The following is a 15474-nucleotide window of genomic DNA, read 5'->3' on the forward strand; positions in this document are numbered from 1 at the left end:
ATTCTGTATATATATATATATATCATCATCATCGTCGTCGTCGTTTAACATCCACTTTCCATTGCTAACATTTATCAATGGTTTTTCCCATTGTTTTGATGATTCGGGCTTGCTAGTATATATATATATATATATATATATATATATATACGTATGCATAAACACATTATATACATAACCACATATGCATATATATCTACAACTATATACAAATACGAACACTATATACACATACCATCATTTTAACATACATTTTTCCATGCTTACATGTGTGAGACAGTTTACTGCAGGTTTTCTACAACTGGATGGCCTTTCTGTCACCATGATATATACATACAAATATCATCAACATTGTTTAATGCCCATTCTTCATGCTGGCATGATTTGAACAGTTTGACAGGAGCCAATGAGCTAGAGGATTGCATCAAGCACCAATGTCTGATTTGACATGATTTCTGTGACTGGATACCCTTCCTAATTCCAATCACTTCATAGAATGTACTGAGAGCCATTTATATGGCAGCAGCAGTAGTGAGGTAACCAAGTATCTAGCAAGGCATGACCCCTCAAATGAGGTGGGCGTATATTGCTGGAAGTGATTTAATGCTAAGCGATGAGAGGTTAAAATATGATAGACAAAAACAAGTGTTTTGCAGTAGAAGAAATACAAAGCTACATAAGTGGTGAAGAGGATATCTCTTCAAGTTACAGGAAGGTGAATATATACATACATTCATGCATACACATGTATATACACGCATACATATATACATGCATATCATATATATTCATGTGTACATACATCTATATACATATGCAAATATATAAGTATACATAGATGTGTGTGTGTATATATATATATATATACACACAAATACATATACATGCACACACATCTATATAAATAAATCTGTAATGGTGTCTGTCTGTGTGTGCGCGTGTTTGGAGTTACTCTAACTCCTCCTACACCGTCCAACTGATTTTAATGATTCTTGGCACATAGGGAGATCACATGCCCTGAAATTCAAATAAGGCCAGAATTTTTCTAAAACTCAATAATGCTTACAGTTCTATATTTAAGAGATGAGTAATTATTTACATTATTTACATTTGACGGATATTCGTCCTCATCTTGTTTGTTGTTAACACAACGCTTCGGCTGATATACCCTCCAGCCTTCGTCAGATGTCTTGGGGAAATTTCGAACCTGGGTTCTCATTCCTATCGATGTTACTATTATTATTATTATATTATTATTATTATTATTATTATTATTACTATTATTAATCAGGTCGCTGCCTTGAATCAAACTCGGAACCTTGGGGTTAGTAGCCCACGCTCTTAACCACTACGCCATATGCCCGTGGGCAATTATGGGGTGAATTTTAAGGCTTATAAATCTATTATTTTTCTATCCTTCCTCAATACCGGTTCCCATATGCTAGTCATATCTGCACTCGGTCTGCTTAGGAGGTTGTTGTGTCCTAGCATATGTGCTGCTGCTTTTAGTTTTCGTATTTTCCAGTGTTGTTCCCTGTCTATTATTTTAACTTCATCCCACAGGGGGAGGTGGTTTCCATTTTTCCATACATGATCAGCTATACCCGCTTTATCAATATCTCCTCTAGTAACATCGATAGGAATGAGAACCCAGGTTCGAAATTTCCCCAAGACACCTGACGAAGGCTGGAGGGTGTATCAGCCGAAACGTTGTGTTAACAACAAACAAGATGAGGACGAATATCCGTCAAATGTAAATAATGTAAATAATGTTAATAATGCTTAGTTGGCATCGGTTTTTGTGAGCTCAATCAGGCGTTTGAATGGAAATTCCCATAACGATGTTATTTTTCCTGTAGCTTTTGCATTTTTTCACATGTAAAATTTCAACAAAATCGATAGACTAGTCGCTAAGGAAATGCTTATTCAATACAAGGTCAGAGGTGGGCTTAACTTCAGCATGGAAAACACGAACAATGCCGGGTCCAACAGCTAGTATATACCTATATATGTAAAAACATCATCATCGTTTAACGTCAGTTACATATACATAGAGATTTATATGTACATAGGAAGACAAATATATATATACACACACAAGCATATATACATACACATTTAATTATTCACACACATGTATATGAGTGTACAGGTATGTGTGTATGAATATATGCATGTATGTATATGCATATATTCATATATAAATGCACACATGTAGAGAAAGAAACAAACAATTACAAATATATGACGAGTGTGTGTGTATTTATATATATATATATATATATTGTTTCAGTCATTTGACTGCGGTCATTCTGGAGCACTGCCTTAAGTCAAACAAATCGATCCCAGAACTTGTTCTTTGTAAGTCTAGTACTTATTCTATCATTCTCTTTTGCTGAACCATGAGGTTACGTGGATGTAAACACACCAACATTGGTTGTCAAGCGATGGTGAGGGGGACAAACACACACACACAAATATATACATACATCATCATCGTCGTTTACCGTTCACTTTCCATGCTAGCATGGGTTATATATATATACACTAAACTCGGCTTGCAAAGACCTGTTGGGGCAAGCGAAAGCAAAATCGTGATGGCACCTGTACCAGCGGAGCACTAACAGCACCATCCAAGCGTGATCGTTGCCAGAGCACCAGCTGTGTAGCTTCCGTGCCAGTGGCACATAGATAGCACTATTTGAGCATGATCATTACCAACGTCGCCTTCCTGGCACATGAAAAGTCATTTGAGCGAGATCGTTGCCAGTGCCGCCGAACTGGCTCCTGTGCAGGTGGCACGTAAAATACACCATTTCGAGCGTTGCCGTTGCCAGTATCGCCTGACTGGCCTTTGTGCCGGTGGCATGTAAAAGCACCCACTACACTCAGAGTGGTTGGCGTTAGGAAGGGCATCCAGCTGTAGAAACTCTGCCAAATCAGATTGGAGCCTGGTGTAGCCACCTGGTTCACCAATCCTCAGTCAAATTGTCCAACCCATGCTAGCGTGGAAAGCAGACGTTAAACAATGATGATGATGTGACGGGCTTCTTTCAAGTTCCATCTACCAAATCCACTCACAAGGCTTTGGTCAGCACAAGGCTATAGCAGAAACACTTGCCCAACATGCCATGCAGTGGGACTGAACCCGGAAGCGTGTGGCTGAGAAGCAAGTTTCTTACTATACAACCACTCTATATATATATATATATATATATAATATATATATATATATACTAGCAGTATGACCTGACCTTGTCCGGGTGTGACTTATTACGCCATCTACGGTAAGTCTTGCTAGGTGAAAATCCACTAAAAAAGAAAGCCTTGCAATGAAAAAACCCTTATGATGTAAATATGTTCATAATTCAAAAAACGATGAAATTAATAGGGAAAGTCTGAAGGCTGTTTTGTGTAACATTATTAAGTGTACGTAAATTTCATCCGTCTAATTAGCTGTAGAAATGCTTGTGCAAAACAACTTTTTGCGCTGCCCTGATTATACATAGCAGAGTAATCCCTTTTCGCAGGAGCTAGGACGGCAATTTGTGATAAAGCAATTGCTGGCAGTTATAAAATAGCAATGCGTGCGCGTGTTTATAGAAGGAAGTTGGGATCTTTCTAATTTGACGGGCAACACTTGTTTTCTTAACGAAACACTTTCAAACTTGGGATACTAGTAGAATGTGTCATATAAAACATCTTTTTCTCTTAGCTTTCTTAACAAAAATTTATATATTGCAAATTATTTCATGTTAAAGTTGTCGTATTTCTGTAATTTCAACCAATCACTGACGTCTATTCAGCTGAATACAGTTACTGCTCTTTTTATAAACAATAATTTTTGCCGGTGTCAAGAGTGTTATTCTCTGTTTAATTATATCATTATTCCCTAGTAAGGGTTTAGAGTTTTAGGGTTAGGGTTCGGGTTTTAGAGTTAGGGTTAGGGTTTTAGGGTTAGGGTTATGAGTTATAGGGTGTTAGGGTTATGAGCAAGGTTATGGCAAAAATAATCATAACCCTAACCGTAATCCTAAAACTAACACTAACTCTAAAACCCGAACCCTAACCCTAAAACCAGTACAAACGCACGAACGATGTCATAAATAAGAGTAACACGGATAGTTGTTGTTGACAAACAATGGCACTAATTTTATTCAAGGGAAAAGATCCCATGACACCGTTGTTTACATTCCACGGCAGTAATTGTTTTCACCTCAATAGACGTCAGTGATTTGTTGAAATTACCGAAATATGACAATTTTTTACATGAAATAACTTCGAATACAAAAATTTTTATCTGTTCTATAACACAAAATATATAAGTATATGAAGTTTGAAAGTGTTTCGGTACCAAAAACACTACATAAAACATTAATGAAAAATGTTGCCCGTCAAATCAGAAAGATCCGGAAGTTGTTGTTGTTATTGGCACTCCGTCGCTTACGACGTCGAGGGTTCCAGTTGATCCAATCAATGGAACAGCCTGCTCACGAAATTAACGTTCAACTGGCTGAGCACTAATAGGAAGTAAGAGTGAGAATGAGAGAAAGTAGTGGTGAAAGAGTACAGAAGGGTTCGCAACCATCCCCTGCCGGAGCCTCGTGGAGCTTTAGGTGTTTTCGCTCAATAAACACTCACAACGCCCGGTCTGGGAATCGAAATTGTGATCCTATGACCGCGAGTCCGCTGCGCCTCCACACACACACACAAACACACATTTATATATATATATATATATATATATATATATATATACATATATATATATATAAGAAAGACACAGAAACTAAATCTTATATGTATAATGTTGACGTGTTTCTGTGTATGTTTTTGCCACAGATCACATATGTGTTGTTGTGTGTGTTTTTACGTTTCTATATAATGAAATATATGTTAGAAGTAGAGGGATACAAGAAAACTATTAAATGGGAGAGGAAGAAGAAAGAAGACTTTGTATGTATCACTTTCTCTTCTCTCTCTCTCCCTCTCTCACTGTTACTCTATTTTTTATGTTGAGCACGTGATATATGTGTATAAGAACGCGTTACAGGTAGAAGGGAAGAAATATAAAAGTTGCTAGAAACAACAGCCAAATCTCCCTTAAATTACACAAAGTAAACGGAATTTTAAAAATCTAATTACTGCACTGGAAAGTACACATCGAGAAAATTCCATTGATGTAAAAATTTTTACGAAAAAGTGGAAAATGTGGATTTCTATAAACTTTTAAAAAGGCTTCACACAGACACACAACTTCAGCTTTATATATATATATATACACACACACACAAACACACCTGACTGTGTTTCCTAATCAGTTTCAGATTCAATCCGTTTGAGTCACACCTTGGGCAAGTGATTTCTACTATAGTCTCAATGAATAAAGCCATGCGAATAGATTGTTAGCAGAAACTGTTAAAAAAAAAAACTGTTGCACATATAACTAGGTGTGTGTGCGTACCTTGTCTTAATGTATGATAGTCATAATCAAACATCATCAATGTCAGAAAATTAGTGTCAATCATTTCCAATGAAAACATGCCCAACGACGGGAAAAAATCAAAAGATAGCAAAAGGATAGCATCTGGCTATAGAAAATCTGCCTCAATGAATTACATCTAACTCATGCAGGTATGGAAAATGGACATCAAAATGATGACATTTGTAGGTAAATGGCTATGTGTCTGTAGGTATATGTCCGTGCATGAGCTTAAAATACACATTCTGTTAACCCAATGACAAATATCACCATCATCATCATTTAACATCCATTGTCCATGCAACCATGGGTTGGACAGTTTTACTGGGCTGGCACGCTGGAAGGCTGTGCCTACTGCATATACGGCTGAGCATCTATTGCCAGGACTGCCTTGGTGATGTGATGAGTCTTGGTCATTAGCACCTTGGTAGGATTTGAACTCAGAATGTGAAGAGCTGGAACAGACACCGCAAAGCATCTTGCTGGACACTAATAACTCTGCTTACCCACCACTCAAGGCTGGTATTTTATTTAACTCCAAAAGGATGAACAGCAAAATTGACATTGACATACAGGTGAACTGAATACCACGAAGCATTTGCCACATACATACACACATATGTTTATATGTGTGTGTATCAAAACAGGATTTTGAAAAAATCTTTTATATTATTTACTGAAACTTTCCAATGTCTTGTTTTGATATATAATTATTCTGCAAAATTATTTTCCAGTATTTTCAATTCTTATGCATACCTCACACAAATATATCTACATAAGTATTTGGAATAAGCAGATGTGCTTTAAGATGACATATCTTGGATTTTAACTCTCTAAATTTCATATATACACACACACACACACACACACATATATATATATATATATAAACACACACACACACACATATATATATATATATAAACACACACACACACATTCACAACGAATATTCACATACATATATGTTCACAAATATACAGTCATAAACATATAAATACACATACACACACACACACTATCAGCGTGAGTACGCTTGTATATGTGTTGCTGTGACGCTAAAGCTACAACTAAAGACATAGGACTCAAGCAATTCCAAAACGCTGCAGCTTACAACACCAGAACTATAATAATGAACTTACAAAAGCATAAAACCTATCTTTTCTAAGTAGAAGCACAACTTGTTACTGGTACTATTTTTTTTAATAGAAGGAATGAATGGTTACGTCAGGAATTAAGAAACGGGGAGACACGAAATTATGCATAGAATACAACTACAGATTGTGCTAATTTCACTTCCTTCAAGCCAACACTGGAGCCTTTGCAAGGTTGCTTGTCATGCTAGAAATAAAAGCCTAGTTTCCTTCAAATCACACCCTGCTGTCTGACAAGAGGAATGATCATTTTAATTATGTAGACTTACAAACGCTATATCGCGAGATAGCAAAAGACGAGATGGTCTCTGCTGGAACGCCTGTGTCCATAGGTCATCTCGATCAGGGTCGATTTGTAGATAAATAACTTCTATTTCTTTATTAACGTGAGAAACTGCCAGTAGTAGTCGTCTATATGCCACAAATGTTTAGGATTGAGTCATTTCTCTTTGATGACTATCAATACAAGCTTTACACATAATCGACCTTGAAATTAACTCCCTAATTTAAATATTATCAAAAATGTTTTACTGCTACTTTATTTTTTTTCTTAAGCACCCTAAAAAAAAAAGAGACTCAACGAGAAGTGATTATAATCGCTTATACTACTGATGTTTTTATTGATTAACCCCAGGTCAACCTGATCGAGCTGATGTTTGATCAAAGGCATTCCAATCGTAACCATTAAGATTCTTTTTTTTTTAATGATGTATACCTAAGGCTACATTATTCAATATGTCCACCGTATTTTTTTTAAAGACGTAGGCTGTAAGTCTGGGTGAGATTTAACTGTTTATTCTAGCAAATCGTGCGACAACATTAGAAGCTTCCTTCGTTGGTTCGTATAATCATTTGTGTGTGACATATTTTACAACGATGGCAAAGCTGACTGACTGGTTAACACAACTTGATGAATGGTGAATGAAATAAACCTCCTCGTCCGATATAAACCAACGATTGATAAAATAGATCAGAGAATACCTGTAGCTTTCTTTACATTATTAGCTTTCCCCTTCCGACTCAGGTAGCAACAACGAAGAGCAGTTGAGTAGAAATATAGGGGATTACAACAAAATTATGCAAGGAGCTATTTTAAAATTATAATGGAAGTTGTAATCATTATACGGGGGGGGGGGGGGGTCGTTTAAAATCAAAATAGGTAGAAAAAAAAGGACTCGGAATTTCACATTTCTCTTAATTAGATGTAAATAATTTTTAAATGATGGGTTGCTTCAAATTACAGAATACTACAAATCTGTTGATTGTTAAAAGAATTTACGTGGTTAAGTCTATGCCAAAGGAGGCGTCTCTGCGTTTTACATTAGAGCAATATGTATATATACACACACACACACTATATATATATATATATATATATATATATATATATATATATATATATATATAAACTAGTAGAACCACATACACACCATCAAAGTCAGAGAAAACACGTTTGTAAAAAGTAAGCCTGAGACTATAATTACAGTGTCCCGAAGTCGAATTAACAACCAAGGGGTTGATCAAGGCCCATCTCAACTCACGATACATTTTTATGGTCATTATACTTATTAAAAAAAATACCCCCTGGGTTACTGTAATTGTATTTCAACGTTTGGACATGTCATCAATGCCTAACACACACATTATATATACACATTATATATATATATATATATATATATATATATATATATATATATATATATATATATATACAATGGTAAATTCCGGTAACTAAAGGAACTCGTTGGTGATAACTGCGTGGGCAACAATTACCCCACAATACTTTATATATGGGGTATATAAATACGTATGCATGCGTGTGTGTGTGTGTGTGTGTGTGTGTGTGTGTGTGTGTGTGTGTGTGTGTGTGTGTGTGTGTGTGTGTATATATATATATATACATACACACACACACACAAAGGTAGGAAGAGTTTGCTAACGGATTACGATGATATATATATATATATATATATATATATATATATAACATATATTCACACACACACGCCTGTGTATAGAGATAAATAAGTGTAATATATATATATATATATATATATATATAAATATAGAGAGGGGGGGACATGTTGACTGTAGTAACTTCTGTTCAGACACTGAGTGGACAAGGTAGAAATACACACATATACACACTATATATAGAAACATATTATATATAGAGAGATATGTATATATATATACAGGCACACACATAATGCGTGTATGTGTGAAAACACACGTCTAGCCTTCTACACAGACATCTCTTACGTCAAATAAAATCGTCAAGATGGCGTCGTCGGTCACGTGATAGTGATGGTATTGCAGTCAGCAGACATTGAGTTAATGTAGCAAAGAGGTGTTTGGACAAGCATCTTGTGTGTATGCATGTATATTATATAAATACACACGCACACATATGAAAATATATATATATATATATGTAAATATATATGTATTAGTCAGTTTGGAATTTTTAATCAAAAGCATACGAGTTAACGAGCAACATAGGGCAAGATAACTGTTCGTGCCTCTCATACAGATATTTATTTAAGCATTTTTCACTGTTGCTTCAGTTCTGAACTTCCTAAAATGTTTCTGTTAGATATAACACAAGTCAAGCATTGAGCTTATGGATGTTCCTTAAAAAAAAAAAACACTAATTTACACCTTAAATCACATGGCAATAAAGTCATATTTCCACAAGAATTTAACTTTAATTAGCAATATATATATATATATATATATATATATATATATTTCGTTTTGGGATTTGGATTTTTAAGGCACAATAAGAAAATGACTCTCCCCAGACACAACAGTATATATATATATATATATATATATATATATATATATATATATATATATCCACATAAACATACCTATATTGTATTCATGCTCATACAATGATATATCTATATCAATACATACCTATCTATACATACGTTTGTGTGTGTATATATATATATATACACTCACACACATACAGTTTACTAAATCATTATAATATTATTATTATTGAAGTTAAAATTAAAAAAAGAAAAACTGAACCCAACCGACCCCCCCCCCTTTCTTTCCTTCACCCTGGACGGACCAGAGAATATCAAAACATACATAAAAATGTTACTTGTTATCGATTAAGAGAAATACCAGCAGCAAATGGCAATACAATACAAACTTACACAAGTACTGTCATTAGGTGTTTGCGTTGGCTGAGTTTGTTGCTGATATATGACATCCGACGTTGACGAGGCAGAGGCAGGAGTGGCACAACCACCAGAGCTTGGTGGCGTCGACGACGTCGTGGAGGTGGAGGTCGTGGTGGTCACCGTCAAATTATTAGAGACGTGATTGAAATGCACCACGTTTTTGACAGTCACATTTTTCTTATTTTTTCGACGCTTTGTTTTCTTGTTGTCAACAGAACTCATTTTTTGGGTGTCGATTTCTTAGTGCTTTTGTTTTTTTTTATGTTGGAAATTGTTTTTTTTTTTTTTTCCTACGGAAACAAATATAAGTAGTAGTAGTAGTAATAATAACAAGTCTAGATGGGGAGATTTTATAAAGCTGTCAAAAAGAGAAGAGGTAACGTGAGTAGAGAAATTGAAAGAGTATAATTTACACACTCAGATTATAAAATAATAACAACAATAATGATACAGTTATTGGCGATCCTCTTTGTAATTGTAATTTGCCAACAAGTAGTATTGACAATAAAATAATTCTTGTTGCCAAAATCTATTATAACTGTACATCATCCTAACCAAAAGTTCCAAGTTCCATAAATATTCTGATCCCATGTCAATATGGCGCTCACTACATCACACCCACAATGCATCGCTCTCTGACACACACACTTTCTGCTCACTCTCGCTCGACTTGCTCTCTTTCTCTATCTAACTATCTGCCGCTCTACTTGCTCTTTTTCTCTCTATCTAACTATCTGCCGCTCTACTTGCTCTTTTTCTCTCTATCTATCTATCTATCGCTCTACCTGCTCTCTCTCTCTCTGCTTGCTCTCTTTCCCTCTCCGTCTCTCTCTCTCTCTTTCGCTTGCTTCTCACTCGATCATTCTTGGTCGTTCACACACTCTCACTCTTACTCGTTCATTCACTGCTAGATTTCTTCTTTTGCAGCTGTAAACGTTTTTAAAGGCACACACGCTTCCAAGAATGAAAACCCACGCAAATCTACCACATTTAAACTTTCGATCAGGACACCTCAATCCTAAAATTTTACTAATATTTATTCTGCGTGTATATATATATATAATTATAATTTCTCTCTCATTATATATATATAGTGTGTGTGCGCGCGCGTACAAAAACATTTCGAACACATCCTCTGCTGAAATGTCTTTATTTGTTTATTTTTTAAACGCAGAATGAAAAAAAAAAACGCAAACGTGTGGACCCGATCCTATCTAAATTCAACAATTATTACAACATTGATAGCTATATGGCTTTGGTTATATTTTCTGTCAAAATATTTACTATTCTCTTTTAATGCGGAACTATAAACACATTGGAAACATTCCTTTCACACAAGCTTGGTAAATTGATATTACATGCAACAGGCATCTGTATAAACCAATTTAGAAAGATAAACAAATAAAGTGGGTAAATAAAATGTGTGTGTATTCAATAAATAAGAGAAAAGTTAAGCGTGGAATGTTTATGTTTTAGAAAATTCCACTTGGTCATCCCCTTCGTGTACGTTACTGTCAGGTGCCTGTTATATCAAGCAATCGATCAGTTACAAAAAAGAAAACAGCTTATAATTACTAATTTGACGGGCTTTACCATATTATAAATACACGTGTGTATTGGTATATTTTTGGTGGAACAAGAGAAATAATTTGTGCCATAAACGAAACTCTGGACCCTTGAGTCACAACCGATATAAATATTTGTTGGCATTAATGCCTATTTGTTTGTTTATTTATTAGCATGTAATTTAGACGAAATAATTTTAATTGTTCGATTTTTCGATATTTTCTAATTCTCCGGTTACGATTTTATTTTTCAGAAGTATTCTTGTTGACAAATGAATTTTCTATTGTATTGATTTGGTTTAACTAGATATAACGACACTTGTGTAACTGTTCTTCGCCGTCAGCGGTGAAGTAACATTTACAACAATCTTTGGCGTGTCTCAGGCGTATTCTGTGGATTGTTAGGGGAGGCGGTGGCTGCTTTACTGGTGATGCTAACTAAGGAACACGGAAAGAGAGAGAGTAAGGAATAATAGTGGGAAGCATTTTACCACATGCTTCAGCTTCTGTCTTTTCTCACCCCGCTCTCTTCTAAGTCTGCAGCACAAGCCAATACCCATCACTTCCGTCAGCTGAATACTTTTGAAACAAGCCGACAGTTATTGGAAATTTAGCTTCACAGCTGAAATGGCTATACAACGAAAAGGACTGACTTCAATTAAATCGAAATCGAACAATACATTACTGGTACTTATTACTCCTAATCCAACGGAGTTAAAACTTAAATCAATGAGAAGGCAAACTAATAATGTGAAACCTACCACCTGACGTTCTAATCTATTAACTTCCTAGCTTGCGCTTTATTTGTATTCTATCGATTTCTACTGTATTACATAGATCTCATCAGTGATACATTGTCATTTATCTCAACAATTTATATGTATTTTGTTTATAAAATAAAATTCTTCAGAAGTATCCTTTAGCATAAGATAAATTATACAGAAGCTACAGTACATTCGTCATAATATGTTTATTATGTTTGGCTAAGATAGTATAATAATCTTTTCCACTCTAGGCACAAGGCCTGAAATTTTGGGGGAGGGGGCCAGTCGATTAGATCGGCCTCAGTACGCAACTGGTACTTAATTTATCGAGTCCGAAAGGATGAAAGGCAAAGTCGACCTGGCGGAATTTGAACTCAGAACGTTATAATAATATGATAGTGTATAAGGAAAGGTTGATTGTGCCCTCCTTAAATCATTCTCAAACCAAAGGTAACAAAATAGCCAATCATAAACCACTTCCAGTCACAAGTGTCTTAGCTGCTCATAACTACTCTGGAATCTGCTTTTAGATATTAATTATATTGATATTAAATTTAGGAACTTGGCCGTAGATCTATAAAAGGGAATGAATTTGTCTTACATCCATATTTTTCTAATGAAGATATCAATTTAAAATGAAGTGAATTAATTTCAACCTAGAAGGAAAAATCAGTTTGTAAAATTTCTTCTTCAGTAGCATATAATTACTTCTTTATTCACAACATTCCTTTCAATAGTGTTTAAATAACTGCTTTGATTGTCTTCCGGCATTTCTAATACAGCCAAAGCTTTTGTCCAAACCTTAATCAAATCAATTTGCTGAGTGGAATACAAGTAATTCGTCTCATCTAACAACAACTGTGATAATTAACTCTTATCTTTCACAACAACACTTTCAAAGAAATTTAAAACAGTGAGGTCAAAAAAATTCTATTCTAGTGTTGACTAAACCAAAATTGGGGGTATAAAAATTGGCTTAAAATTCTGTTCTTGGGCTTTTAACTACGATTTTCAGGTTATCTTCTTTCTAGTGTGGTGGAATTATTGATTTTCATGTTAATTAGTGAGAGTTGTTAATTAGTGGGAGATTTAATCTGTCTTTGTAGTTGGTTTATTAGTAAAAAGCTTTTTGATTGAATTTAATATTTGTGCAAAGGCTTCTGGCAGAATTTAAAGTAATTTAAAAGTAGGACAGAGAGTCGGCAGAAATAGAGTACCACATTAAATGCATTACATTAGGTCTTTCTATGTTCTGAGTTAAAGCCATGCTGAGGGTCAATAATACTTTTCATTCCTGTTAGGGTCTATAAAATAAATACCTGTAATATATTGAAGTCAATTCAAACATTTTGCAAACAAAAGCAAAAAAAAAAGTCACCTTGCGACTAATCAAAAGAAATAATTATTACTGACCTAACAATGGTTGTTTGAATAGTCAAAGCATTACAAAAGTAGAAGAAACCAGCTGAATGAATAAATGCTACAGGATAAGCCAACAAGGGAGTCTTTATTTGGTTGCCTGACCTGTTAGAAACAACATGCTGAATATCCCTCAAAGTACACTCTATTATCTTTAAAAAGAGGGAAGGGTATTCCTAAATACACGATGACAAAGAAAATATGCATGGCTACAGTTGGAATGTATCTGATCATTGGTTTATTCAGAGCCAACCTGACACTAAACAAAAGTACTACAGATGGAAATGCTTCTTAAATAGAAGTGAGGTAAGTTTAAGCCATTATGTAGAGTTAGATGATGATAGTAAGAACTAATTCAAAATATCTAGGACACACAAAGTAAGCGAGTAAAGATACTATATTATGGGAGCTAGATATATTGCAATGGAGAGTATTCAACAGAGAATCTATTAATTTCCTTATCGTCTACAAAACCAGATTTTCATAATCACTTCAACAATGATCAGAATATATTTCAGTATATTTTGGCATGGCATTAATGTCAGTCAGTATGAAATCAACATGAATGTTTCTAGTTTGAGCTATGTATGTGGCCAGAGTTGGTAATGGTAATGTAAACACACACATAGTTCAAATATATGAAAGAACTTCTATACAGTTTCTTAACCTGCTAAAAACAGGGGCTAAATCTTCCTCAAATGACACCCTATCATCTTTGAGGAGGAAAGACACATTGTATAATTTATTCCAAAATATCCCTAAAAGGAGAAAATTGTCCTGACTAGAATGCCTTTCTTCAGAGGTCTGTTCAGTTAGGGCTGACTTGGAATTTAACAATAACAACAAATAATAAATACACACACACTTTTTATGTACCTATATACTAATATATAAGGAGTATTTTTCACATTACATTTTATATAACTTGGACATCAATGGGAAGCCAGGTTTCACTTTCCATAATTCCATGTTATGATAAGATTATTTGGAATGTGATACTTCTGCAATATAGGCTGTGAATACCTGTATTTATTCAAAGGTAACCAGTACTATTCGAAAAAAAATCTATCTCTAATTATTCTATATTTTCATGAATAATCTAACCTATTAACATTTCCATTATGGGTTACTCTTTTACTTGTTTCAGTCATTTGACTGTGGCCATGCTGGAGCACCGCCTTTAGTCGAGTAAATCGATCCCAAGACTTATTCTTTGTAAGCCTAGTACTTATTCTATCGGTCTCTTTTGCCGAACCGCTAAGTTACGGGGACGTAAAAACACCACCATCGGTTGTCAAGCGATGTTGGGGGTACAACCACAGACACACAAACATATACACACACATACATATATCATCATCATCGTTTAACCTCTGCTTTCCATGCTAGCATGGGTTGGACGATTTGACTGAGGACTGGTGAAACCGGATGGCAACACCAGGCTCCAATCTAAATTTGGCAGAGTTTCTACAGCTGGATGCCCTTCCTAACGCCATATATATATATATATACACATATATGACAGGCTTCTTCCAGTTTCTGTCTACCAAATCCACTCACAAGGCTTTGGTCGGCTCGAGGCTATAGTAGAAGACACTTGCCCAAGGTGCCATGCAGTGGGACTGAACCCACAACCATGTGGTTGGTAAGCAAGCTACTTACCACACAGCCACTCCTGTCAACTAATAATAATAATGTCCTGCTTAGCACCATCATTAGTAACAGTAGCAGCAAATTAATAAGGGAACCTGTTAGAAACAGAAGCTAAATCTCCTTCTTCAATCAATATATTGTCAAGTTATAAGAGTAATACACTGTATAGTGTAGTCTTAGATACACTATGACTGCAGCCATAGTTAAGTGGTTAAGAAGTTTGCATCAAAA

General features: G+C 35.1%; 2 protein-coding genes across 5 annotated transcripts in view; one reads left to right on the forward strand and one right to left on the reverse strand.

Moving 5' to 3' along the window:
* The window catches only part of LOC106884310 (protein FAM193A), a 78434-nt gene extending 67970 nt beyond the window's left edge, over positions 1–10464 (reverse strand). For all 4 annotated transcript variants that reach the window (XM_089347500.1, XM_052978607.2, XM_052978608.2 and 1 more), the window contains exon 1: positions 9816–10464. In XM_089347500.1, coding sequence (XP_089203626.1) covers positions 9816–10064 — 249 coding nt within the window. In that variant the 5' untranslated portion in view covers positions 10065–10464. The remainder of the gene's footprint in view (positions 1–9815) is intronic.
* A 2367-nt stretch (positions 10465–12831) lies between these two features.
* The window catches only part of LOC106884311 (DNA-directed RNA polymerase III subunit RPC3), a 38320-nt gene continuing 35677 nt past the window's right edge, over positions 12832–15474 (forward strand). Inside the window, exon 1 of the mRNA XM_014935633.3 lies at positions 12832–13896. Coding sequence (XP_014791119.1) covers positions 13792–13896 — 105 coding nt within the window. The 5' untranslated portion in view covers positions 12832–13791. The remainder of the gene's footprint in view (positions 13897–15474) is intronic.

The sequence above is a fragment of the Octopus bimaculoides genome, chromosome 2 (assembly GCF_046866305.1).
Source record: "Octopus bimaculoides isolate indiv1 chromosome 2, ASM4686630v1, whole genome shotgun sequence".
NCBI lineage: Eukaryota > Metazoa > Mollusca > Cephalopoda > Octopoda > Octopodidae > Octopus > Octopus bimaculoides.